The sequence below is a fragment of the Lipophrys pholis genome, assembly GCF_963383615.2.
Source record: "Lipophrys pholis genome assembly, chromosome: 3".
Lineage (NCBI taxonomy): Eukaryota > Metazoa > Chordata > Actinopteri > Blenniiformes > Blenniidae > Lipophrys > Lipophrys pholis.
In genome coordinates this window covers 6,871,895-6,897,917 of record NC_137627.1, presented here as the reverse complement: position 1 = coordinate 6,897,917, position 26,023 = coordinate 6,871,895, and the positions used below count along the sequence as shown (strand labels likewise).

General features: G+C 40.9%; 3 protein-coding genes across 7 annotated transcripts; 1 reads left to right on the top strand and 2 right to left on the bottom strand.

Moving 5' to 3' along the window:
- Nucleotides 1–3,410: 3,410 nt before the first annotated feature.
- LOC308107456 (histone H3.3A) lies at nucleotides 3,411–6,724 on the bottom strand. Its single transcript, XM_080459786.1, has 4 exons — nucleotides 6,595–6,724; nucleotides 5,504–5,647; nucleotides 5,119–5,272; nucleotides 3,411–5,006 (listed from the first exon to the last, which is right to left on the bottom strand). The coding sequence occupies exons 2-4, from the start codon at nucleotides 5,629–5,631 to the stop codon at nucleotides 4,878–4,880; spliced, it is 411 nt and encodes a 136-aa protein (XP_080315912.1). The 5' UTR covers nucleotides 5,632–5,647; nucleotides 6,595–6,724; the 3' UTR covers nucleotides 3,411–4,877.
- Nucleotides 6,725–7,651: 927 nt separating this feature from the next.
- Nucleotides 7,652–11,217, bottom strand: LOC308107455 (histone H3.3A). The gene is made up of 4 exons (XM_080459785.1): nucleotides 11,055–11,217; nucleotides 9,836–9,979; nucleotides 9,452–9,605; nucleotides 7,652–9,339 (listed from the first exon to the last, which is right to left on the bottom strand). The coding sequence occupies exons 2-4, from the start codon at nucleotides 9,961–9,963 to the stop codon at nucleotides 9,211–9,213; spliced, it is 411 nt and encodes a 136-aa protein (XP_080315911.1). The 5' UTR covers nucleotides 9,964–9,979; nucleotides 11,055–11,217; the 3' UTR covers nucleotides 7,652–9,210.
- nop53 (NOP53 ribosome biogenesis factor) lies at nucleotides 10,640–21,933 on the top strand. 5 transcript variants are annotated; one of them, XM_080459779.1, is made up of 13 exons: nucleotides 10,640–11,019; nucleotides 11,679–11,955; nucleotides 12,378–12,454; nucleotides 12,561–12,663; nucleotides 14,281–14,483; nucleotides 15,517–15,572; nucleotides 15,666–15,761; nucleotides 17,673–17,774; nucleotides 17,869–18,033; nucleotides 18,605–18,780; nucleotides 20,447–20,513; nucleotides 20,899–20,975; nucleotides 21,100–21,933. In XM_080459779.1, exons 2-13 carry the CDS (start codon nucleotides 11,759–11,761, stop codon nucleotides 21,158–21,160), a joined length of 1,380 nt encoding a protein of 459 aa, XP_080315905.1. In that variant the 5' UTR covers nucleotides 10,640–11,019; nucleotides 11,679–11,758; the 3' UTR covers nucleotides 21,161–21,933. The 5 variants fall into 5 exon arrangements, with proteins under 5 accessions (XP_080315905.1, XP_080315909.1, XP_080315908.1 ...); XM_080459783.1 differs by having other exon boundaries at nucleotides 10,642–11,019; nucleotides 12,564–12,663; XM_080459782.1 differs by having other exon boundaries at nucleotides 10,644–10,781; nucleotides 12,564–12,663.
- The last annotated feature ends 4,090 nt before the right edge of the window (nucleotides 21,934–26,023 follow it).

Below are 26,023 nucleotides of genomic sequence, written 5' to 3'. Positions count from 1 at the left end.
ATTCTTTTTATTCGCTCTTTGCTGGGTCTCATAAAAAAAACACCATTGCAGTGGCCCCGGTCCAGGAGTGACTCCAACCCTCACTTCAGTAAGTTAGGACATTATAAAAGTGTTTAATGTGCATTCATGTAAACAAAACAAAACAAAACAAAAAGTATTAAAGGAAGAAATAGGTGTTGTAAATGACAGTTTGAACACAAAAACGGTCCCTTTTGATTCAACAGTTCTGATTTTTGGCCGTTCGAGAAGACAAACAGATCATCTTCGTCAGAATTCCTTCATAAGAATTGTGAGGAGCAGCTTGCTGCAGTAGCAGATTCCCTGTAATCAGACAGGCATGAAATAAAATTGGAATAGTTACTTTGAGATATAATACGTGGATGGATCTGCAGACATCTTTTTTTTTATCTATCTATCTAGATAGATAGATAGATAGATAGATAGATATATTGGCTGTCAACACACACACAAACATGCACCCTTCCACTTACCAAACACAACTGTCCCTCTTCCTTCTACCCCCCTCTGTTCCTATGCCCCCCCACCCACCCTCACCCTTTTTTCTATCACACACACACACACACACACACACACACACACACACACACACACACACACACACACACACACACACACACACACACACACACACACACACACACACACACACACACACACGCACACACACACACACACACACACACACACACTGTACCAGTTGTGTACTAATCTGAGGTCGACCTCTCAACCTGCTGCCCCTCCACCTCCTCCCAACACACACACAAGCATGCAAGCTGGTACACCCATCTCTATCATCTCCTCCACCTCCTCCTCCTCCTCCTCCTCCTCCTCCTCAACATCCATCCACTTCTCCCCTGTGCCCCCTCGGCCCCCCTCACCCACGCCTTCCCAATCCCAGCACTGTGTTAATCTGCTGCTGGTCTGACGGTCAGCACTTTGAGCGGCAGACAGACAGATTGGCTGTAATCCCCTGAGTGCCACAGATGGAGCGGCACTACGCAGACCTTGGGGAAGGTGAACTCACACAAACACACGTATGCACACTCAAACGCACACACTCACAAAGACATATGATTTACAGGAAAAGAGTGCACATACCTCTTTACATTCATGGACATTTTATGGCTGGCAATTATGGCAGGATGCAGCCCTCAGTGGTGACCATCTCATATGGGACTCCATCACTGAAGAATCACTGAATATTTTTCATTAAAAAAAAGATGCACAAACAAACAGAAGACACGCAATCAATATCAAACTGAAGACTTTTTTTTTTTCTTACTAGCCACGCTTTAAGACGTCTCAACAAGACACATATAACCTCGTCGTTATGATTTCTCATTGTCACAGCTCTGTTTAGAACAACAAAGGCCTTTCTCTTCTCATACCACAGTGTGGGTGTGAGAGAAATTTGCGTTTGATATGCCGTAATCCGGCTGTTTGAGTCACAGAGAGTGAGCCCAGTTTCTTTTTCCCTTTTATCCAACTTCTACATTTTTCATGTGCAATTAGCTGGTCGCTGTGAATTTGGGGATTAAAAAAAATAACCCAAAATAGGCAAAAGTTCAGTTGATATACCACTTTTACGGCTTGTACTGACAAAAAAACATGGGATTTATCTCCATTAGTGAACAAAAGGATACATGGATGTTATACGGGTGAGAAATTACTTTGTATGAGCTGATGATCACGTGACTTGAGATTTCTCCAGTATGTACATATGGAATCAGTGGAAGCTGGATACACTGATAATACACAATACATGAGATCTTAACTTTATAAAGTCATATATATAACCAGAACAGCTACAATTAGCTTTCTTGCGCTACGTTATGAACATTCTTTCTCATTACATTTTAAAATCTATTGTTCCATTCATTCTTATGGTATTATATCATACTTCTTTTTGGGAAATGAAGACATGGTGAGAAACTCAGAGGACTACTTGTTGATGAACTCCTGGCTCATATCAGAATATTGCTCTTTCGTTCTTGATTCAAATCATTTTGGTGCAGGTTTGCATGTATGAGTTTTCCACAGCTTCCCTCCAAAATCCAGAAATGTGTTTCTTCGGTTCGATTGTGGCTCTGTGGCCTGCGATGGACTGATGACCACAATACACTCGGTCTGCTCAGTGGTAAAAGAGGATTGGCTCTACTTTTCTGGATCTATAACTGAGATAATGTGGGTACAGTAGATGTCTTCAAGAGAAAAAAAAAAAAATCAATCACCACTTGGTGATTGATTTGTTGAATTGATCAAACTTGCATGCCACACCGAGCTGTGACGCTTAAGAGAAACATCTGCGTGTGCATATGTGAGTGTGAATCATGCGTGTTTGTTCCCATGTAGTTTTGATGGCCATTCAAAACAACAGGATTAAAGGCCTGGTGTTTGATTAGATGTTTGTCTATGTGTGTTTCATTGTAATGAGTAGTAGTTGAGACCCCGACAGGCGAAAGTGTGTGTGCGTGCGTGTGTGTGTGTGTGTGTGTGTGTGTGTGTGTGTGTGTGTGTGTGTGTGTGTGTGTGTGTGTGTGTGTGTGTGTGTGTGTGTGTGTGTGTGTGTGATGGTAATGAATAGGCCTGCAGGCATGGTTTTATCCCTTTTAATCAAGGAAGTAGAAGGATGAAATGAAACACTGATGAGGGGAATGATGTCAACCCAGAAATGGATATTAATTGTAATTCTAGATTGTCTCTTTGTGTGTGTGGTTATGTGTGTGTGTGTGTGTTTATTGCCCTGCATCGTGTATGTGTATGTGTGCGCATGTTCGTGTGAGAGAAAATTGTTTGGAGTTAAAACAAAAATCCTACTGCATTGGTAATGCAAAAATGTGCAAAAACCTCCAAGAACATAAATCGCTGCAACACTTTAAAATGATTCTGCATTATTGTGCCTGCTGCAGTACAACATAATAAAATCATCCGCGTGGAGTCACCAGCGAGACAAGGACTGTCTTCTTCTGCCATCTAGTGGCCAAACTTTGTAACCATCAATCTGTCTTCTACAGGAATCACAGGGTCTCAGCTGAGTGAGAGCAGGACGCAACCTGGACAGGTGAGCAATCCATCACAGGCAATTTAGTCAATAATCAACCTCAATCGCATGTTTCTGGACCGTTGAGGTAAACTGGAGAAACCCTTCTTTAATTGTTAGAGCTGTGTGGTAGGGATTCCTTTGAAGAATGCTTCTTTTCGTGCCCTAGAACATAGAGAAGAAAAACTAATTCCTCTATTAGTTGATTCTCATGATTTGGGGATCGCTAACCACATCATGAAGCATATAGTCTCCAGTATTTCAAGTATTTACTAAACAATGTAGACAAACTTATAGGTCTTTTGCTAGACTTTGATTTGTTTCATGCTCAAGAAATGAGCATTGGTTTGGCTTCGCTTTTATTTCAATGATAAAGTAGAAACAGTTAATAAGGTAATGGATCAGCAACTTCTTTTCTCCCAAACTGAAAAATTATTTAAATGATTGTGATGAACGGTGTGTATTTATGGAAAACCGACAGCAGAATGTGTGTAACATCCATTTTATTACCACATTATATGACAAATTTGGAAATTACAAACATTGTTAAATTGAAACATTATCGTCAACACTTCCCAACAAAAAAGAGAAAAAAAAAAGAAAATGAAAATCAAATTGAAAAAAAAAAACAAAACTTAAGTTAAAAGGTGACAAGTCAACCTGAGAAACAGTATACAGATGATCAACTGAAGCGGAGAGGAAAAAGCACGGGGGGGATGTGTACAGCAAACATGACCGGGATTACTGCTGTTACTCATGTTAATGCTGATTTAGTTTACGTTTAAATCACTTTCATTTTTAAAAATCATTTTTACACTTTGAGAGCTTTTTGGTTTTTCAGAAAGTTACAAACCTCGACAAAGCTTTGATATAAAAAGCCACTGCAAAACACAAAAAGATCACTGACACCAATGTTAAGCTCCCAGGTTTTAGCTGTTAACATAATTTTATGAAACAAAGTTGAAAACCACAAAAATAAGAGAGTTCAAACTCTGCGGTCAGTTGGGAAGCGCGTGTCTACAAGAGGATTGATCTTTGGTGTCAGAAAGAGTCAGTAGCGTCACATTTCAGTAGAAAAAATAGTTCAAATCTGCTTTGTTTGTTTTTATTCTCTGGTTTTTAATCCGATTCATCCCCCCATCTCTTTGTCATCCACAAACGTTGAAGTTTAAAAAAAAAAAAAAATCATGTGTGAGGCTTATTTGGAAGGAAAAAAAAGAAAAAAGCTAAAATGAAGGATGACAGCAATGATGTAATAGTGATAGCAAATCAACTTCTCCAAAGTTGCTGATGGACTGTATACAATTCTCTGTAGTGATGAGGGCAAACACTCACACACACAGGGACACAAATCCAGCCTCAGCTTCCACCAGTTTGTGTCTGGGTGGAATCAGAGGACTGGAAACAGAAGAGACCCGGGTGTGTTCTTCTAGCACCCTGCTGCAAAAAAAAGTGAGCAGAATCTTCCGCAGCAGATAAATACCCGTCCCCTCCTGGTGTCTGTCCCTCCTGCATCTGCAATGTTCCAGTCCACGGTTTTCCTCATCGTGTCCACAGGAACAGAGCAAACTAGGACATGTGGGCTTGAGGGGGAACCTCATCACCAGAGACACGGTACATGCACAAAAAGAGAGTACCTAGAGGTCTGCTGCCGAGAGCACTAAGAAAAACACGACTATACACTTTAATTATAATATAATCAGTTTTCCTCTACACACTACTAACACAGGGAGAAAGGGGGGGCACAGGGACGGAGAGGCGAAGGAAGAAGAGAAGGAGGTGAAAAGGAGAAAGATTGAGAGGAAGAGAGGGCGTTTTAGGCACGCTCTCCACGGATACGACGTGCCAGCTGGATGTCTTTGGGCATGATGGTGACACGCTTGGCGTGGATGGCGCACAGGTTGGTGTCCTCAAACAGACCCACCAGGTAGGCCTCGCTGGCCTCCTGCAAAAGACGGAAAAGAGAGATGTTTAAGTAAAGCCAAAAATGATTAAAGATGACTGCCTTGTTCTGGCTCAAGCAGGTAATTCTAGGAACTGAAATGAGTGATTTTAACCTGCAGAGCTCCGATGGCTGCACTCTGGAAACGCAGGTCGGTCTTGAAGTCCTGGGCGATCTCTCTCACCAGACGCTGGAAGGGCAGCTTGCGGATCAGCAGCTCAGTGGACTTCTGGTAACGACGGATCTCACGCAGAGCCACAGTACCAGGCCTTCACAAAAAAACAAAAACATTCATCACATTGTTGAAATACTGGAATGCAGAGCATTCTTGGTAGAAACTCTATTCATATGTGCCATGTTCACACAGTAAGATTAAAGCTTGTTTAATTGAAAAACATCGACCTTACACTTAAAAAAGTTTACCACTATTTTATCGGCTTTGTTTCTGTCTGACCCAACATGGTGAAACTATCTCTGAGAACCATATTTTGCAGTCTCACCTGTAGCGATGGGGCTTCTTGACTCCACCAGTGGAAGGTGCACTCTTACGAGCCGCCTTTGTGGCCAGCTGCTTACGTGGGGCTTTGCCTCCAGTGGACTTACGGGCAGTCTGCTTGGTACGGGCCATGGCTACGACAGATCACCTGAAGAACACACAGAATTTTTAGTATGCAGACAGAGCACTCTTTGGAAAAGTACCTAACTTACTTCTTCTAATATTGTCACATAATAACCTGACAATAACACAGTATAATATAGTTCCACACTGAATTTGGAGATAAACTAATCTTATCATCCACATACGTAACATCTTGACTGAAGTAAGTGTTTATCGTTTATTATTTTCATTTAGCTAATTCTACACTTGAAATAAAGGTACAGTGGTGGAGAACCGCTGCTGTGACATTCATATCAAACTATTTGCTCACTTTCTCTTCGTCCATTTATAAAACAGAACTTACATAAAGTTAACTTTTTCAGTAAGTAAACATACGGCACACTCATTTTCGATCCGCCTGACATGCGTCAATCAAACACGAACAGTCATTCTATTGGCTGGTAGGGCAGGCGCAGCTTAAAAATACAACCTGAGAGCCAATCAGCTCTTAGAGTCTGAAAAGTGGGCGGGCTCTACCACTGCCTTCCACTGTTGCTAGGCCCGCCCACCTCGCTCTGATGATGGCGGCGGTTTGATGCGCAAACGGGATAAAGACCCAGGGCAGAAGAGCAGAGGAGTAGCACTAAACAACTCCAATTTTAGCAATAACCGCTGTTCCAGTGTTTCGGAAAATAGCAGAAGAACACAGAGGACACTTCAGGGAAGCCATAGATGTTCAAATCGGGACTGAGCGGTCCCGAACAGCTGCGTAGAACCGAGCTGAACAGGCGCATTTATTTGAAACCGAATTTGCCCTCCTCTGAAGAGAAGAGACTGCGTTCCAGCGCCGCTCCGACAGCCACCTCTGCTTATTTTCACACGACACAAATGTCATGTTTTTATCCACAAAACGCCGCTAAATGTTAAGATAAATAAAACTTTTTTAAAATAAACTTTATTAACCGGCGGGGTGGCGCAATTCAGGAGGCTTACCGAGCGTTGAAGTCAGCAGAAGTCGTGAGAAATATTTCGCTTGTCTCTATTTTCTTCTTCGTATCCACAATGGGAAGCAGCGTCCAGCGGGAAAATGGCCGCCGCGTCAATCATCGTCCCACAATGCAACAGTGTTCATTTTACGATTACGGCTCGAGACGAGCAGGACAGCGCGGGAAGTTACCCGAATGTACTTTTTATTGGTTTTTACATGAATGTACTTTATATCGTATTTTCCTGAATATACGTTATGCTGTTTTTACCGGGAAGTTACAACAGTGTACTTTTTTATAATTTTTTTTTTACATCACTTTTACCTGGATGTTACCGGAGTGTTGCTTTTATCATTTTTATCGAGCGTTTTCACACTTATTATGTCAACAAAGTGGACGAGCGGCTCCCATTGCAAAAGTTAAAATTTTTTTTAATGGTGAATAAAAAGTGACAACTCGGCTGGAATGAGAGAAAGTGTGGTTAAAAAGTTATTTAACACCACGCAGATGCTCAAATGTGCTGCTCTTAATGTCAGTTAAGCATCTGTGGTTATAAATAAATGTTAAACAGTTTTTAAATCCACAGGTAAACTTTCTGAATTTACGTTTGTCAAAGATTGAAATGTTGAAATGCGGATGAGCCGCCCCCCCAAAAAACTTTATTGATCTCAAATATAAGTTGGAATTCCGACAAAAAAGCATTAGAATTCTGACTTTGATTTCAGAATGCTAAAATAAACAAGTCATAATAATGGAAATAAAAAGTTTTCAGAAATTTTTGGTCTCCCCAATTATCTTTTGCGCATCATAACACTGTTACAAATAGACATTTTTTTTTGTACACATAATACACTTTTGCTTTTTTCTACAACAATACCAAAGATTCTCTACTTCATCTATTAATATAATATGTAAACATGTATCCTGCTTTGCTTTGTAATGACATACACATACATTTTATGTGAGCTAGTTTAATCATATCACTTGCATTTCTTCTTAATTTGCAATTATGAATTTCTTTGATGTATTTGCCTCATTTAAATAAAAAATAAGTGGGAACGAACTATCACACTCAAGTTTATTGGTGAAAAAATAAGTTTTCCTGAACTGTTAAACATTTCTGAAGCATACATATCTTTGGTGAAAACTGTTTGTCAAGCAATGTGATTTATTTACCTATCCAAACAATTAAGTTAAAATGTTAAAAATAAATTTCACGTGTTAAAAGGTTTTTCATAGACAGGCTACTTTTTTGTGATTCTTTTTTTTTGAGCATCATTTAATTGATTTAGGCCTGCAAAGCTTCCTTTAGAGACCGGCTTTAATTTGTGATGGTCTTGGTGCCGAATATAGTAAATAAATCATTTAATTGTACATTTTACATTGTTTCGGTATCCCAATGTCATTCATAGACAGCATGACAAAATGTTGCATGAAAGAAAAACTGATTAACAAAACAAATCTAGCACAAAAAGCACAGAAGGTTTCAGTGATGTTAATTTGACTTTTTTTTGCTTTTAGGTATTACCCTCAAATTATTACAAACTGCATTTTGCAAATTTAACATTTTACTATTTTGTAGCCCCTTTACTTGAAAGTAACACAAAAAAATAACACTCATTTCAAGGGTAGATGTTTTTTTTTTTTAACATCGACACATTCTAATTTCACTGAACACATACCAGTTACTTTTATTTTGAAAGTGTCAAAAAACTGTGTAAATGACCATTACTGTTACCTCAATGTGTTTTACAAGTGCATGGAGTTTTCTGTTAAAAAAATGCCATTTTTAATATTTCTCTGTGTCACGACAGACTTACATATACCCCTTTATAACCACAAGAATCAGTTTATTATGTTTGTATGTGATTTTCCGAGTACAAATATTTTGCTCTTAAAAATGAATGATAACATAACTCAAAAACACTGTAGAAAAAAAAGAGTTATCATACCAACCTGAGAGGAACAAAAAAAAAAGCCAAAACATTACCACCAATAACATGGCTGAAAATCAAAATATGATCAACACAGGTCTGCTACATATATGCCGCTTGTAGTCTGTCAAACCATGCAATGTCATCATAGCACAATGACGTTTCTAATTGACAACCAGAATCAATCTTTTGTATTTTGATACATCAAACGATAACAGTAGAAATACACCATTGTTGTAAAAAAAAAGAAAGCTCACTACTTTTACAACAGGTTTCTAATAAAAATAATGGAGGAATAAATCAAAAGACCCATTATATCGATGTATGTGTCCGACTAAAAATGAAAATGTCTCAACCTAAATGCTAATTCCTATGCTCATTGCAGACCACACACACTAGTCTTGGCTTGCTAAAAGACCTTATTCATAGACAAGGCATTCCTGTGTCAACACTAATTACAAGTGATGAGTTTTTACTGTGATTCAAAGTTTGAAACATACATGAAGATACCTCTAAGAAAGATCTGCTAATAGTAGCACCGAAGATGACATGATCACACATTTACGGTTATCACAATCATATGATATATATATAGAAACTCAAACCAAAACTACTAAGTATAGAGGAAGGAAAGGTAGAAACAAGTGAAGGGGACAAGAGGACAGCATATAATAACTCCGAAAACACTTTTAGGCACGCTCTCCGCGGATACGACGTGCCAGCTGGATGTCTTTGGGCATGATGGTGACACGCTTGGCGTGGATGGCGCACAAGTTGGTGTCCTCAAACAGACCCACCAGGTAGGCCTCGCTGGCCTCCTGCGAAAGACGGAAAAGAGAGATGTTTATGTAAAGCCAAAAATGATTAAAGATGACTGCCTTGTTCTGGCTCAAGCAGGTAATTCTAGGAACTGAAATGAGTGATTTTAACCTGCAGAGCTCCGATGGCTGCACTCTGGAAACGCAGGTCGGTCTTGAAGTCCTGGGCGATCTCTCTCACCAGACGCTGGAAGGGCAGCTTGCGGATCAGCAGCTCAGTGGACTTCTGGTAACGACGGATCTCACGCAGAGCCACAGTACCAGGCCTTCACAAAAAAAACCCCACATTCATCACATTGTTGAAATACTGGAAAGCAGAGCATTCTTGGTAGAAACTCTATTCATATGTGCCATGTTCACACAGTAAGATTAAAGCTTGTTTATTGAAAAACATCGACTTTACACTTAAAAAAGTTTACCACTATTTTATCGGCTTTGTTTCTGTCTGACCCAACATGGTGAAACTATCTCTGAGAACCATATTTTGCAGTCTCACCTGTAGCGATGGGGCTTCTTGACTCCACCAGTGGAAGGTGCACTCTTACGAGCCGCCTTTGTGGCCAGCTGCTTACGTGGGGCTTTGCCTCCAGTGGACTTACGGGCAGTCTGCTTGGTACGGGCCATGGCTACGACAGATCACCTGAAGAAAAGAAAGAAAAAAACTCAAATGTTTGCATTTCTACAAGAAAAAAAAAAGCTAATTGTTTAGGGCTTTGGGGTTTGACATTGCAAGACATATATCTATATATATACACACACAACTCTTCTGACTTTTTTCAACTTGAATTAAGTTTGTTTCAGAAAATTAGCAAAGGACAATTTGAGAATAAAAATTTTAATCTCAGGTTGTATTTATTACTCACACTGTACAGTGTGCAAAGAACATAAAAATGTATTTTACAGTTGTATTTTCCACAAATATAAAACTTCACCTTCCAACAACACAGATTTTATGCTTTTAAGTTAAAAAGTGTGAAATGAAAAAGATATAAGCGTCACTTCAATTTTGTTCAGGGAGCTTATGCAATCGCTACAGCGTGAGTGACAGCAGAAACGTCGAATCAGAACATAGCTTTTTATAAGTTAATCCAATTACATTGCGTGTACGAGCCTCGGGGGCGGGATGTTGTCAATCGTTACACCAATCACCGGACGAGGTTCGCTCTTCAGACCACGCCCCTTGCGCAATGAAGAAGGGTTCGTTCGTTTCTTCATACTGGGCTCGCCGGTGGAGCACAAGTCATGTTTATTTTATTCAGAATGAGCTATTTTAAAGGAAAACCAGTCGGCCCCGCCCCCGCCGGCTGTTCGGTGCAACCAATCGAGCGAACACGAAGATGATGGCTGGCTGCTGGCTTGAAGAATGTAAACGGGAAGGGAAAAATCGGTCTACCAAACGAAGAGGGTGATGATAAAAACGACGGAACAACATAAAAACCGCGGTGCCAAAGTGGACTTTACTTTTTGAAGATGATACTAGACATGTCAAGGGATCGATCTGTGAACGATATTTTGTCAGATGACCCCTCACTTTGGGCGCATTTCCGAGTCAAATTCGAGCGGATCAGAAGTGCTTTTTAGGTCCCTGACTCCCCGAGCAGGCAGATAACAGCTCGTTTTCTTTCTCACCGAAAATAAACCAAAATACACTTCCATCACGCATTTACACGACGTTAAACGGTAGATCGAAGTTTTATTCAGATGGCGATACTCACCTGGGAAAACTTTCTGACAGATTGCCGCTTAAAAATGTGGATTTATTGTTGAGTGTCTAAAGCGTTGTTCTCGCTATAAAATGAAGGGAGGAAAAAAAAGAGAAAGAACACAGGAGAGCCAGAGGAAACACGTTTCCCATCATGCATCTGGACAAACATATTAAACACATGCTGAAACACGATAAACAAATCACAACAGCACTCTCGCTGGAAATAAAGTCAAACTAGTTTTTGTTATTTCTTTTTAATTCTTCATTATTTACCTTTTTCGGTTACCGGAATCTTCCAATTTCATGGTAGTATTTTCATTTTCATCGAAGGTGCCTCAAATGGCTAGAAGAAAACGAAACATAATTAAAAAGTGAACACAGCAGTTTAGTTCTTTCGAGAGGACTTTAAAACTATATATATATACTTTTTAGTGTGTTTATTTTGTCAATAACATAATTAAATGAATTTAACACCAAAATAATAAGACTTTTTTTTTTGATTAGATTCCACATGTAAAGACCGTTTTAAATAAACGATTATTTATATATCTTCATATAATCGTGTTGTAAATTATGACACTACTAAAACATTTCATACTCACTAATGTGAATTTGGCTGCGTTTACACCGTCAGTCCGGCAGAGGGCGGAACTGACGTCACCACAGCACCAGAACTGAAGAGAAGAAGAGTCGTGCTGTTTTTCCTCCACCAACATGGCGACGACCAGGAGGGCGAAACGCGTGGCGGCCTCACAGCCCGGTTTTTTAAACTTAAACTCATCTGCATCACCGATCAGCGGCCGAAGAAAACGAGTGAACAAAAACAAGAAGAAGAGCTGGAACAAACACAGTAACGTAAACGATGTGGAGGACTTTCTGGAGGACGTGCGGCATCAAGAGAGGACCACCGGGTGAGTTAGCCACGAGAGCAGACCACGGTGGAGGATTTTAGTTCCACTCACAGGCCATGGCTCTGATACAATTCACCATAGCGTTGACTGACTGCTCCTCCTCCGGGTTCTCATCCAAGTTTGGTTTCAAAGTAGTTTCAGTGTTCAACAACAAACTGGTTGCTGCTCGTCAGTTACCTGCTCATATGGTTCGGATGTGTTCATGTAAAGAAAACAAGTCAGGATAAGTTCCCCAGGTATAGGGGCCACAGTTAACTGACTTTTGTAGATTGACATTGCAAACCTAGTCTAGAAGTTATGTGAATAGCCAGGACAAATCACTAAAGGTAACACCAGAAAGCAATGCGTCACGTGTTCAAACATTTTAAAGAACCATCGATGTAAGGTGAGTCAAGCTGCTTTAACACGATAATCTGTTTCAGAGGTCTGCTGTCCGAGAGGGCAGATGACAGTTTGTTCTTCTTGGATGTTGGACAACCAAAGAAAGCTGAAGAGAAAGGTAAACCTGGGATTCCCTGTCTCCTGTAAAGGAGCATATCAAGTGTTAAGTCTTTAACTCCTGTGTTTTCTGAGGTTGTCTGATCTCTGTATTTCTTTGTGTGAAGCAGCAGAGCCTCTAGAAGTAAAGAAGCATAAAGGAAAAGCATCTCGTCCCCTGAGGATAGATCTCATCCTAAAGAATGACTCGCTCATCCCGCCGCCTAAAGAGTCAGTTCTCTTCAAAACTCTTTGCTTATGACTGTCTTCTTTAATATTTATTGTTTTGGGTTTTTTATATTTGAGTTGGTTATTTTCACAACAGACACTCAGTCTATTTAGTTTGTGGTAGTGATTTTTGTTCAAGTGCAGTTTTTAGTTTTATTGATTTAAATGATTTAATAGATCTTGACATTCCAATTACAACGGTAGAAAAATGAGAAATAAAGGTTTATAGCATTTAAAAGGGTAGACTTGCATTATTATGATCTATCATCGTTGCATTTGAGGTTATTCAGTCTCAAATCTTTTGACTATCATTTATCTGCAATAATTTGTGGGACAATATATCGCCCAGCCAAAGTTGTTATCACCACAGACCTGATCAGCAGACTGCTTCTGTTGGGGCTGATGTCTGAAGCTGCTGATACAGTTGCTTTAAAGGAGTCTCGAAACAATCTGTTTTAACCACAAACTCTTTGCAGCCACAGTTTGTACCAGTGAAGACCAGCTGGCCTAAACATGAATGACTGAATAGTTATTATAGATAACATGGAAAATATTGGTATGGTTAATGAGCCCCGTCATCACTTCAGCTGCAGTTCAATTAAAATGTGTTGCAGACGTTCACAAAGTACTGATACATGCACTGAACTAACTTTTTATAAAGGTAGTGACACAGTAATGTATTAAATTTATATACTACTATACTTTTCTTTCCCACTTGTCTTACTATTGTGCCCCATAATCAAATTTACTGTGAAACAATCACTGTAGACTATTAAACTTCAGGTTTATTCGAATAGCATCAATGAAAGCCACCAAGTACAAATTTAAAGCGTGAACTTGTCAGGCTTTTTACCCGGTGAGGTATTTGCTACGCATGAAATTAGGCACTTCCTCTAGATTCTCTCAGAAATCCTCTAAAATATTGAGATTTGACAAAGCATCACAATGAAGCCAAACACTAGTGGACTTTGACGAAAATACAAAGACTGAATCCTTCAAAATAAAACTGATCAGTAGCTTCCAGCTATACTTATTTTATTTCTTATTATGGTTTTCTTTTATCCTGATTATAACAATGTGGACAACCTCTTCAGGCAAAACGTCTGGGGCCTTCACCCACAGAAGCGGCGGTCTGGACCTCAGATTGGGACAAGCTGTACTTTTATGTACTCTTAAATCTACTTCTTTTTGGCAGTTGTGATGGTGTAATTTCACTTTGATAGTCCTGTTGACTTCCTCTTTGACAAGAACCCTACTGCATTCAAAATGGTCGCCATAACTGTAGTGTTTCATTTGCTCCAATTTCTAAGTTATTCCCAGTTATTTAAGTATAAATGTCCTATTTTTTTTTATATTGAATGAGTAATTTGAGGTGATTAAAAAGTCCTGTTAGTTTGGTTGTGTGTATCCTGTGATGATCTCATCCTTGCGCTCCCAGTATTTCCTTCACGGGAATGTGAAGACAACACACAGGAGCTCAGGAGGCCGTTGTGTGAACGGCGTCCCGAGATCTGAGGATGTGCAAAGACTCGACGCAAAGAAACCTTTAATTTAACTCCCTTCTTTAACTTCCTCCAGTCTCACACAATCAGCGTCTCCTCTGCCTTTCCCCTTTTCCAGCGTGCTGGCCCACCAGCAACCAAATGCCAAGAAGCTCCGCCGCATTGCCGAGAAGGCCGAGCAACTGGCTGCCAGCGGTGTCGTGCCCCGGAGGCAGAGGCGACTCCTGAACAGGCGGCCAGTCGACAGGACGACCAAGAAGGCGGCGACGGAGGCCAACAACTACCCAGACAGAGGCTATTATGACATCTGGGGACAAGAGAGTGAGTTTGAACTCTGTGCACTTGCATGCATGTCTCTCCTATGATGATCCCATCCTTGCGCTCCCAGTATTTCCGTCATGGAAATGTGAAGACCAACATGGAGCTCAGATCATCGTTGTGTGAACGGTTTTCTGGGATCTGAGGACAGAGAAGCATTGATTTTTGAGTTGTGAGCCAAAGATCTGTTGGAAGGTATTTTCATTCAGAACCCTTTCCAAGCAGCCAAACCTGCAACTTCTTCACTCCCAGTGCAGGAAATGTGAACATCTTCAGGATGGACCTGTCCATATTTCTTCTTTAAAAGAAAAAACACTTGTAGTCTTCAGTATTTATAAGTTTTAAGCTCTCGTTTTACTGGTCCAGTGTCACAGCCATTCTTTTAACCGTTACATTTACGATACCACCTCCAGTTAAAAATGGCCTCAGAGTGCATTTGTGAAATATTCCACATTTTCCACACAGACATAATGTAAACATGGCAAAATTAAACTCAGAACATGGTTGTTTATGAGCTGGAGAATTGACTCCAAAATAATCAAACATCTTTACTACATCATTAATAAAACAACAAATACATTCAGGTACACAGTTGTAGAAGCGTGTTGCAGTGGAGTTCATACATGGAGCATATAGACTGAAAACTACTGCTGAAATACAAGGCATAAAGAGACAATAATAGGCATATCCATTGATATGAGATGTAACTGATATTGTGAGTCTACTTCTCTCTGTACAATATTTCCTCTCCAGTTGAAGATGAAATCTTCTAGTATTAGACTGGCCATAGGAGGCAAATCCTTATCTGTAAGTAGTTTATGTAGTGTATTTGCTTGAGTTTGGTGAACATGAGACGATGAGAAAGTATACATGAAGTTCTAGATAGACATGGTCCATTTCCCCTGAGATCTATTTATTAGGTTTAGATTCCTATTAACACCATTTCTCAAAAAAGTTGACTCTATACATGATTTAAAAGAACAAAATAGTAAGTTGTAATATGTCAGAAGAATCGACAATATCTTTGTCTTTCCAGCCAAAGATTCAGCTGATCCTTGGTATCTTCAGCAGACGGGAAAGAAACGCGTCAAGGTGAGAATAATAAACTGGGTTCACAGACTAATACAAGATCATTGTTTCGTTGTGATTGAGAGTTTAAGTAATGTGTCTGTGTTACTTTCTCAGCGTCCACTGAGCCTGAACGAGAAGCCGTCTGCACTTCCCGCTGTGGAGGTGATCGCCCCGGGAGGCTCGTACAACCCCGATTTCTTCTCCCACCAGGTAATGTGAAAAATCAATGTACAGGTATACCAGAAAAAAATTGGATTAGTGTTGAATGGCTATTTATTTGTACGATAATTTAATCGAACAGCATTTTCTTTTTGATATTTGTTTTGAGCCTTTTTGGGGTTCAGTTCTGAGTAATATGGCTTCGAGAAAAAAAAACAAGTCATACAGGATCGCTGAGCTTTTGCTGCGCCTAATTTTGTGATGCACAAAAGTAAATTATAGATCAAGCGCAAGCATTTGTCATCTCATTTACAACTTACTCTCTGCAGGGTTCAGAAGTATATAAAAGCCGGTGTTCCATATTAACCGGTGACCATTTTAACTGGTGACCGAGCTCCTTTTAGCCTCAGATGTTACAGCTAGCAACAGCAGATGTTGGAAACCTGGCGGAGGTTCATAGCCGTCCTGGCGAACGCCTGTTAAGCGCTTTCCCAATAAAGTTTCAAAGATTATTACCTTCTGTCAGTGTATATCCTTGTTTGATGAACATGTGAGACTGTGTGTGTCATTCAGCTGCTGCAGCACCCGCTCATTTCAGAGTTGATAATTTCACTGAGATGGCAACATCGGGGTCTTGAGACGCCACAAAGGGCGGGGCTATAACTCAAGTCACAACTTATCATGGATTTTGCAAACAGACGGTCGCATTCCATTATTATTGTCCTGGCACGGCGACACTATTCATGTTGACACTGGCTCTTTCAATAAACATTACTGCAACTCTATTGTCGGTTGCTTGATTATTTCTCTTTTTAAGCACTTTGAGTAGAAAGGAATCTGGCTAAGCTAACATCAGCAGCCGCCTACATCATGAAGGGGGCGGGGCTATAGCTGAGCTCACAACTTAACATGGAATGTGAAGACAGACACATCTGTCCTGAAGTTGAATCAACCTGTGACCCCTGTCAGGTTGTTGATCTATTAGATCAAGCATCGGTGGGAATTCTTATTATTTATTTATAATTATCATAATTGTTATTATTATTGAAAGAGCCAGAGTGAACATGAATAGTGTCGCCATGGACAGCTATGAACCTCCGGCAGGTTTCCAACATCAGCTGTTGCTCGCAGTAACAACGGATTCTAAAGGAGCTCGGTCACCAGTTAAAATGGTCACCTGTTGATATGGAACACCGGGCCCGGTAGGGGAGTTTGATTTGAGTCTGAGCAATCAACAACAGAACACCTTCTACAACTATGCCACCGAAGAAGTAGTCAAGAGGTATGACGGCACACGCAGTCTTCATCTTGGGCATTCATGATGTTATCCCGTCGAATTCTCAGGATACAATGATTGCCTTCACTCTTGGTGTGCCCTTCAAAATGGCCCGGCGTCCACGTTTCATCCGTAGAAAGCCTTGACAGAACGTGAAAAACGTGCCAGACCTTCCTCAGAACACGAGAAATGTGAAGGGTCCCGCCAGAACGTGACAGGCCTTGAGGGAACATGCTTGTATCTGTGATAGACCGCGGGATGAACCGTGATGCGCCTTGGAGCCTCCCTGACTCAGCAGCCACTTTCCAGCCAGAGGAAACTTGTCCAGACTAGAATACAAAGAAGAAATTTGCCAAACTCCCACGGCGCACTACGTTTTGGGCAAACAGGGCTGCCGGCAGCATAATGTAAACCTAGAGTAATATCTTCCATTCATCTCGTACCACATGTACTATGTTTCTTCAGTATATGTGACCTTTGTGGTCTAGTTATTGATCAACTGGCTTCGTCTGTTTGAGCGCCTGTTTACCTTCTGGGACGTGGTTTGTTGCAGAGCTCTAACGTCTGCTTGCAACATTATCTGAGTATGATGAGAAACTAATGAGTGTGCTGTAGAACATGTTCACAGGACTGTGTTGTGCTTTAGTCGAATTCACAATGACTCTCTCCTCCGTCTGCGAACACAGGCTTTGCTTCAGGAGGCTCATGAGGTGGAGGTGAAGAAGAAGAAGCAAGAAGACAAAATCGAGCGACAGCTGGCTTACGACAAAAAAGAGAGAGCTACAGAGGTGCGCATGACACATTCATACAGCCTCTTGTCATTTTCTATTTCTGTGCAAATGTTAAACAGTAACTCGTGTTTGTGCGTCGTTTGTTTTTCAGGAGACAGTCCTCCGTGAGCAGGTTGAAGGTTTGGTTGAGGAGGAGGAGGAGGAAGCAGAAAGGGCTCCTAATGAAGGGGAAGAGGATGTTGCCGTGGGAGCCATTGCATTCGCTCAGAAAAAGACAGAGCGGCAGAGAAAGAAAGAGAGGGCACTCAAAATTAAGGTACGCACTGAACTGCAAAAACAACTTTTGAAATTTTTTTATTTTATATCTGTCTTATACATACAAATACTCGTATGAAAAAGACACACTTGGTTTTGTATTATATATCGTTGGAAAGCCTGATTGGTCAGCTTTACAACAAGGTATCACTTGTAAGGATCGTGCCAAAATCCCCTGCAAAATTCTCCTGTTGGTCTTCTCTCTTAAGAGTTGCTTGGTGGATTGGATGATTACACTCTCCCACATTCTCATTTTTTCTCCACTTTATTCCTTTTACACTGTGAGGAACCTCAGTAGTTTGTGGAAGATCCATACAGCCACAACAGCTTTGCACATCTTCCTCACGCCCAAATTCTGGAGGTGGTCTGATGATGTCCCAGCTTCTGGAGATACGGGATTTCTACTGGCTCCAGAGTCTCATTCCAATACCTCCCTGCATTGAGATGGCCTTTTCAATGAGAAGTTCTGTTTTAGCTGTGAGGGAGATGCCGCCCCAGTTCAGTATCGACCTGATCTCACCATGTTAAACTCTCGCCTCTGCCGCCTCGGCTCTTTTTTACTCCATCTCCAGGAGCAGCAGCGACTCACCGTCCGACACAAGACGGACCAGCAGCAGCAGCTCTTCCAGCTTCGCTCCATTAAAGCTTCAATCAAACAGAAGGAGCAGTCCACCCAACAGAAACAGATCAAACGCAAGGCCAAGCAGGAGGCAGAGAAATTTCAGCCCAGACGCCTCGGCAAACTCAAGTACACGCTTCAACCTATTTTCTTTTGTTTGTTTTTGTTTTTAAATATGGCTCGAAGCTTATGTCCATAACAAAGCAAAAGAGAGTGTAAATTGTTGCATATATTGAATTCATTAAAAAAAAGAAAATTAAACATTGAGGGAAACCATGAATAGATTATCAGGTTGTTTTGAAGTTACACACAGTCATCTAAATTATTACTGCAATAAAATCTATAAAGAAATTAGAAAAAGCTGAAATATATAATCACATTGCTGATATGCAAAAACGATACAGGTCACGACCACATTATACATCACCACTGTAAAGCTTGCTTTACACTATGTTCACGGCAGCCCCGTTTCAGGCCTCCGTGGACAAAACAGGAGACAATGCAGGGGGACGGGATGGGACAAATGTAACAGGTCGTGATTTCCGTGGGCGCCGTGCCAAATTTTAAAACTGTCAAAACAATTTGCTGCGGATGAGAAACTTAGTCGGCCTTGGCAGCACGTAATTGGCCGTAATAGAACTTGGAGGTGGTCCCTAGTGGGACGGGAAGCTTGTGTGTTTCTCGGCATCCCATGGCATTTTCACATTTTGTCACGTTCAGTTGCCTTTAGTGTGCGTTCTGTCGCCGTTGTTTCACGATTTATCACGTCGCGCCGCTCTTCGTCACGGTTCTCACGGCGTGGTTACAGTGTATGGTAGCCGTTTCATCATGTTCAATCGCGGCTTGTCCCGGCGTGTGACGGGCACGTAGTAACAATCAACTTTGCCAAAATCCCACGGCGCACTACGTTTCGGACAAAAGTGGCTGCCCGGAACATACCGTAATATCTTCCATTCCTCTCGACCATAGTGAGCTGGGATTGGTTCCAGCGCTTCGCGACCCTACTCAGTTACAGCAGGTGGATGGATGGATATTTCTTCAGGCAAAAATAAAACTTAAAATACTCTTTAGCTCCCTCATGTCTCATGTTTTGTACAACGTAACAACAACACCACATTTGTTCTTGGTTGGTCTAAAGTCAGAAAGAAAATCAATGTTATTACACATTGCTATAAAAAGCTCCCTCTATTCCCATCCTGTACATAAATGAACAGACTAAAGTGGTTAAAAACGGTTAAAGAGCACATTTCACAGCTTTAGCAGACTTTATTTGAATAGTCTTATTCACTTGCACACTACTGGGAGAAACTTTTCTTAATCAAGCTTGACGCAGGGACAGAATGAGGAAGGTATTGAACCGTAAATGTAAAACCATGTAAATTCTTTTCCATGATAATTAAGCCATTTGTGTATTTCTTTAAAGATTACTACTTCAGATTTATGATTTTCAAATGAACCTTCAGTGATTTGAGTGAACGGACATTTTTTCTTTTTTTGTATTGCCTTCTTTATTTTAGCATCAAAGGGGTATTCACACTTTGTTAGACTGGAAAACGTTGTTAATTATGTATTTACACTCCATTCAAATGATCTTCCCAATCACACAATAGTTGTTGGACATCATACAAGCAACAAATCTTTCTAGATAGTGTGTTTATTTCTTACGCCTGGAAGTTCGAGACTTGTTTTGATGGCCGCGAGCACATGACGCTGTCGTCGTAGAGTTTCCTTCCAATGTCCCCAATTGACTTTTTCCTTTCACCTTGCTGAACGAGCTTCTCCTTCATTTGAACAGATTCCAGCCTCAGGATATGGAGGTGAAGCTGAGTGACGAGCTGGCCGGCACCCTGCGGCAACTCAAGGTACTCCACCAACATTCACCATTTTTCCCTCTGACCTCTGCCAACGAGGACACAAGTTTTTTTTTATCTATAATGAGTTTGGTTCTGTGTATTATCGTCGGCATTCTGTATTGTCTTATTCTAAGCTTTATCCTTTTCCTCTAATACTGCCGCGACCCAGTTTTCCCACCGGTGTCATTACATTTTCAAGTCGATGTAATTGCCTGTGGAAACTTCTCTTATCTCCTGCCATTATGTCCTTTGAATCACACTTAAATCAGCCTCTGTGGTGTGAATGAGATTGTATAATTTGGGGTGGGAATTGTGCATCGAGTCTCTCGCATGGATTTTCAAATTTTATTTGGTCCAACTCTTTTCTCTTCCCTGTAATACTGCGACTGTGCAGCCAGAGGGCAGCATCCTCAAGGACCGATTCAAGAGCCTGCAGAAGAGGAACCTCATCGAGCCAAGAGAAAGAGCCAAGTAAGGACCTCTGCCTTGCGCTTACATAACACCTCATCAGACGCCACAGTGACATACGGATTCATGAGGTGGATGCTGAGTGAAATGTGTTTCTCTTTTCTTTTCTTTTTTTTCTGCGCCGCAGGTTCAAGAGGAGGCTCAAGTTGAAGTATGTGGAGAAGCGGGCTTTCAGAGAGATCACTTAATACTGAAGGATGGACCACAGGAGCTGAACGCAAGGAGCAGAGAAACGTTTAAAACCCACAAGTGCAGCACAATGGAACTGTGTATATACGAGTTAATGGCTGCTGAGGCCCCCGATAGACCTCTTCAGACCATTAACAATGATTTATAAACTGAATGAAGTCACACACGTTTTCTCCAGCGGAGGGCCCTTCTTACAGTTTTCATCCTCTTCTTTTTTTACCCCCAGTTTAAACACAGTTAATGTTGTTTTTGTGAGAGTTACATAACATGACCCTTCCCAGGATAAGGTTATCAAAAGGGTTTATAGTGTACAGCTGAGGCCAAGTGTCAGTGTGTCACTACTCTGCTCATACATGAGTAAAGACTCGGTTGAGGCTAATAACGGGGTCTGCAGCCACATCCAGTGTTAATATCCTCCGCAGGCTCGCTCGCTGCGCTGCCTGATGTCAAGCAGCAGCGTGGTTGTTATTGATCTGCAGCCTCCAACACCTGAACCTTTGAATATATCCGGATTTCTCAGTGACGAATGGAAGAATTTCAATGAAAATAAAACAAACTGGTCCTGTCTTGTCAGTAATGCCACATGATTTATTTCCCAAGCTTGTTCAAAAGTTAAACATTGTATTTATTCTAATTTCCTTTTTAATCTTTTCTGATTTTTCCCAAAAAACGTGAAGAGACACAAAACCAAATTAATGTGTATCATATCGGATATCCACATAATGGATCAGTTAATTAAATTGAGTTTAAAGGTTTTTCTCTACCCAAGACTAAAAAAAAAAAAAAAAAAAACTTGGATTGGCTTGAGGAAGTTGGCATGTGATAATTGATTCTACCCCGCTGGCTTAAAACCATAATTGCCTTCAGTGCCCTGCTGGTGTGAACAAGGACACACACACACACACACACACACGGTGCCTGGAGCTAGGCCAAAGCTTCTTATCCGTTAATCAGTGTGAAAATGTAATCTTTTACCTTCAGAGTTTATAAAAGCTTCCCCCCACCCACATAGCTGCTTAAACTGGTTGATCCCTCCTGGTCACCCCCCACCCGTCAAAACACAACAAACCCCCAGACCACATCCCGTTTCAGTGGCTTATCAACGTTTCTATGCCAACTACCTGCAGATAAATTAACCTGCTGACTCATAAAGCCCCCACCACCAATCCATCACTTACCGTTTTACAGGATTTACGCTAAGATTTACTGTCGATGTGCCTGAAGTGAATCACTGAGTAGCAGCTGACTCACCCCCGTTAGACTGATAAGGGTGATTTTTAGAGATGGTAATCACCCTCTTCTCACTGGTGTCCATGTTTTGTCTTTTACACCACTTTATCCAACTGGGGGTGACTTTACTGAACTGATCCCATCCGGAGAGGTCGTCAGTCCATCACGGGGCAAATGCAGAGACCCCTGCCGGGGATTTAGGGGCACCAATTTACCTTAAACTGCTGTATTTGAACTGTGGGAGGGAACATCTGCATACTTAGGAACGACGTGCAAACACTACGTAGAAGCTCCGTTAACTGCTACTGTTAAACACTGTTGTGCAGCACTTTTTTTTTTTTTTAAATTCAAAAATTTGGTATTTATATATGGTATTTATGATATCCATGCTTGTAATACATAAATAACTACCGGCTATTATAAGAGTTCCAAACACTTTCCTCTTTCAATTGAGATTTCATCTATTGTCCCAACAGTTTTGGAGTTGGGGGCGTAAAAGTGGTTAGTTTACCTTTTTTATGTTTTTGGATGTTTTGGCGAGAAGGTAAAATGGTGATTACACATAATCTGAATACAATTTACTTATCTGTCATATGTGAATTAAATGTATTGGTTTGTTCAACAGTTTTTTGTATTTCTAGATCGACAGAACAATACTTTTCTTGAAGAGCCGTATCGATGTGCAGATGTGGGAACAGATCAGATTTTTCCGTGATCGATTGTCACTTTATACCAGATACTTTTACTAACTTTCATCAGAAAACACATTTTTTCTACTGAAATGCTCAAATATCACAGTCCAAATCTTTTTATTCGGGCAATTATTAGAAATACAATTTTTTAAGTTACTACATTGTGATTATTACTCCAATTCATTTTTACATCTCATATGACAGTCAAGGGCTTCCTCTTTCATACTTGGTTTCTGTCCCCCCCCCCCCCCCCCCCCCCACAGCAGAGTGGAATGCTCATTAATTCATGAATATAAGACCTAATTTTACATACTTGCTGATTTTTTCAATAATTAAACTTTGTCTGGGTTCTTAATAATACAAATTTATGTGGTGTGACAAACTCTACAAATTTAGTCCTTCGCCGAAACTGTATTAAATGTGGTTGTTGGCAGGGTTCGGCTGTGCCTCTCTATAATGGTTTCTTCCCCACCAAAAAAAAAAATTGGTCATCCCAGCAGCCCTGTGAGTCTATCTTTAACACCGATAGGATAACCTGCCAAACGTGACGACATTAACTTTGCTTACGTTGCGCAGATAGTTGATGTGTTCACTGTCTCAGCTTGTTAGCAGGTCAACGTCTGCTAATAAGATCTGAAGACCGTACAACTAAAGCTCATGGAAATGTCATTAGTTTTTAGACGTGTGGCTGTAAAGCGCGGATTAAAGTTCATCCTGAGCCAGAGCGGCTTTCCTATTGTCACTGCACAGGAAGATACGATAAACTATGTTTTGAATCTACAGCATAAAGGATTGCTTGTAGTGGTTGGTCTTCTTGCCTCGTAGAGAAAACGCCACCCGTAGTCCAAATCCATGAGGTTAATCGATGATTCTGAATTACACTTAAAATTGTGTGTGTGTGGTTGTCTTGGTGTTTAACTGGGATCATGTCCAGCCCCTGGCACTAAACATGATAGAGAGGATGACGATGACAGGAAGCATGTATAGACATATGTGAACAATGATAATATGTCAGATATGTCAAGCATACATGTTGGACGGCATGTTTTGACCTCACGAGTCTTGGTACCTGATCTCATTACTGCCCATCATGTTGTTGTCATAACATTGAACTTGAAATCCACACACGAGAGCTGCTGCTGATGGTGTATGAGCACCATCCGCGTGTTTAGGATATGTTTTAAAGGTTTAATTTAGCCGTTGTTGTAACTGCTGCTTGTTCAAAGAAATGGAGAATGGGCTTTACAGTGAAACAACAGAGCTTACGATCACCTTACAAGGATATACGGAGCTTAGAGATAAATCCCAGTGTTTTCTTGTTCGCCAGTGTTGGAGACAGATTGCACTGTTGCGCACCCCTCCCCCCCCCCCCCTTTTTTTTTTTTTTTTTTTTTTTGCTTTTCTAGTTTCACGTGTAAGTCACGGTGCTGCCAGATTGTCTTGGCATGGGGTAGGACGGATTACGTGTGCAGTGCACTCACTCATTACCTCCTTCAGAATGGATTACTCCTCCTCCGGCCCGCAGAGATGGGGAGTAGCTGAGGAAGCCACTAAAAAACACTGGGCTGCAGGCGTAGATATGCCGCTCTCTGTGCGCGACTGAACGCTGTCGTGTGATCCCGGGCTCGTCTCCGAGCACAGGGACGAGCACTTGCATCGCGGCCCAATGTCTCACCTCTTCAGTCACAAATTGTGTAGCTGAGCACTCGCGGTGGCACGAGGACATGTTAATGCTTTGTGCTGTGAGATGAATGAGGTCAAAAAACTTCCCAGAATGCAACAAACAGGGGCCAAAATACTACATGAAAATAGGACTGATTTGTTGTTGAAATGAGTCATTCGCATCATCTTCAAAATGAGAAGCCTACTTCATCTTACAATGCCACTGGAGCCTCTATTGCAGTAGGAACATTACAATTTCTCTACATCTCTGTGTGTTTACACTTCACAAATCTACTATAGCTAATGGTTTGTTAAGTTGACTAAACTCAAACCACACGTCTTGTTTCATGTAACTGAACTTCTTTAGTTTCACAGTGTTATTAAGAATCCCTAAAAAATAATAGACGCTGATCAGCATGCAATAAGTGATTGTTGAGTTTTTGGGATAACGTACCGGTTAAGGCCGGACAGGTCGCCAGTCCATCACAGGTCAAATACAGAGAGACATGCACAAATCTATATATTCATAATTTAAGGTAAACATTTAACCTCGCATGCATGTATTTGATTGGCGGAAACCAGAACATTCAGAGGAAACGATGCATAGTGAGAACATGCAAACTCCCCACAGAAAAGCCTGTGCTTACCACAACATCTGTCATGAACATCAACCTCAAATAAAACTTATGTTAAAGCTTTAAATTAGTTAATAATTCATCACATGTCACGTATTCAAAACATTGTTCCAAATGCTTTACGTAAAATAAACACTAGATATACCTTGTAATTAAAACTTCTGAACCTCTGGGGAAAATAATTATATGATTCGGTCTAAATTCTTAGTGAAGTCGGTGTGGATCAAATATAGGAAGCAACTGGCGTCCGAAGTGCCACATTCCTGCAGCAGGTCGTAACCGACCTGCACAATGGAGGAACTCCTGTTGCTGCTTTAGCACCTTAATGCATATAAGCTTTTGGTAAGTTCCGAGCCTATAAAAATAGCACCAAAATAATCCAGCAAGCATTGTGTTGCATTGTTGTAGAAGAATGTGGCAGAATGTTGGTTGCAGCAGCTGTCCAGCATGCGTTTAGCTCAAATCCTAGCATGAGCTCAAGGTGAAGTGAAATATAGAAAAAAAAAAGTCCTCACGTCTATCTGTGCACAGGACTGTGCATGATTTAATACGCAATTCAAAATTGGCCGACTTAGCAGGGCTTGATACGGTGTATATATTTTTTTTTACAGAAAAATAGACAAACTGCTAAAGTTGGCTTGAA

What these genes read in the sequence shown, in the direction of transcription:
- LOC308107456 (XM_080459786.1), bottom strand. Translation starts at nt 5,631, where the DNA reads ATGGCCCGTACCAAGCAGACTGCCCGTAAGTCCACTGGAGGCAAAGCC. An exon ending in AAGAAGCCCCATCGCTACAG is followed by an intron (nt 5,273 to 5,503) that starts GTGAGACTGCAA and finishes TTTTTTGTGAAG; the next exon opens with GCCTGGTACTGTGGCTCTGC. An exon ending in CAGCCATCGGAGCTCTGCAG is followed by an intron (nt 5,007 to 5,118) that starts GTTAAAATCACT and finishes CGTCTTTTGCAG; the next exon opens with GAGGCCAGCGAGGCCTACCT.
- LOC308107455 (XM_080459785.1), bottom strand. Translation starts at nt 9,963, where the DNA reads ATGGCCCGTACCAAGCAGACTGCCCGTAAGTCCACTGGAGGCAAAGCC. An exon ending in AAGAAGCCCCATCGCTACAG is followed by an intron (nt 9,606 to 9,835) that starts GTGAGACTGCAA and finishes TTTTTTGTGAAG; the next exon opens with GCCTGGTACTGTGGCTCTGC. An exon ending in CAGCCATCGGAGCTCTGCAG is followed by an intron (nt 9,340 to 9,451) that starts GTTAAAATCACT and finishes CGTCTTTCGCAG; the next exon opens with GAGGCCAGCGAGGCCTACCT.
- nop53 (XM_080459779.1), top strand. Translation starts at nt 11,759, where the DNA reads ATGGCGACGACCAGGAGGGCGAAACGCGTGGCGGCCTCACAGCCCGGT. An exon ending in CCGATTTCTTCTCCCACCAG is followed by an intron (nt 15,762 to 17,672) that starts GTAATGTGAAAA and finishes CTGCGAACACAG; the next exon opens with GCTTTGCTTCAGGAGGCTCA. An exon ending in GAGCCAAGAGAAAGAGCCAA is followed by an intron (nt 20,976 to 21,099) that starts GTAAGGACCTCT and finishes TCTGCGCCGCAG; the next exon opens with GTTCAAGAGGAGGCTCAAGT.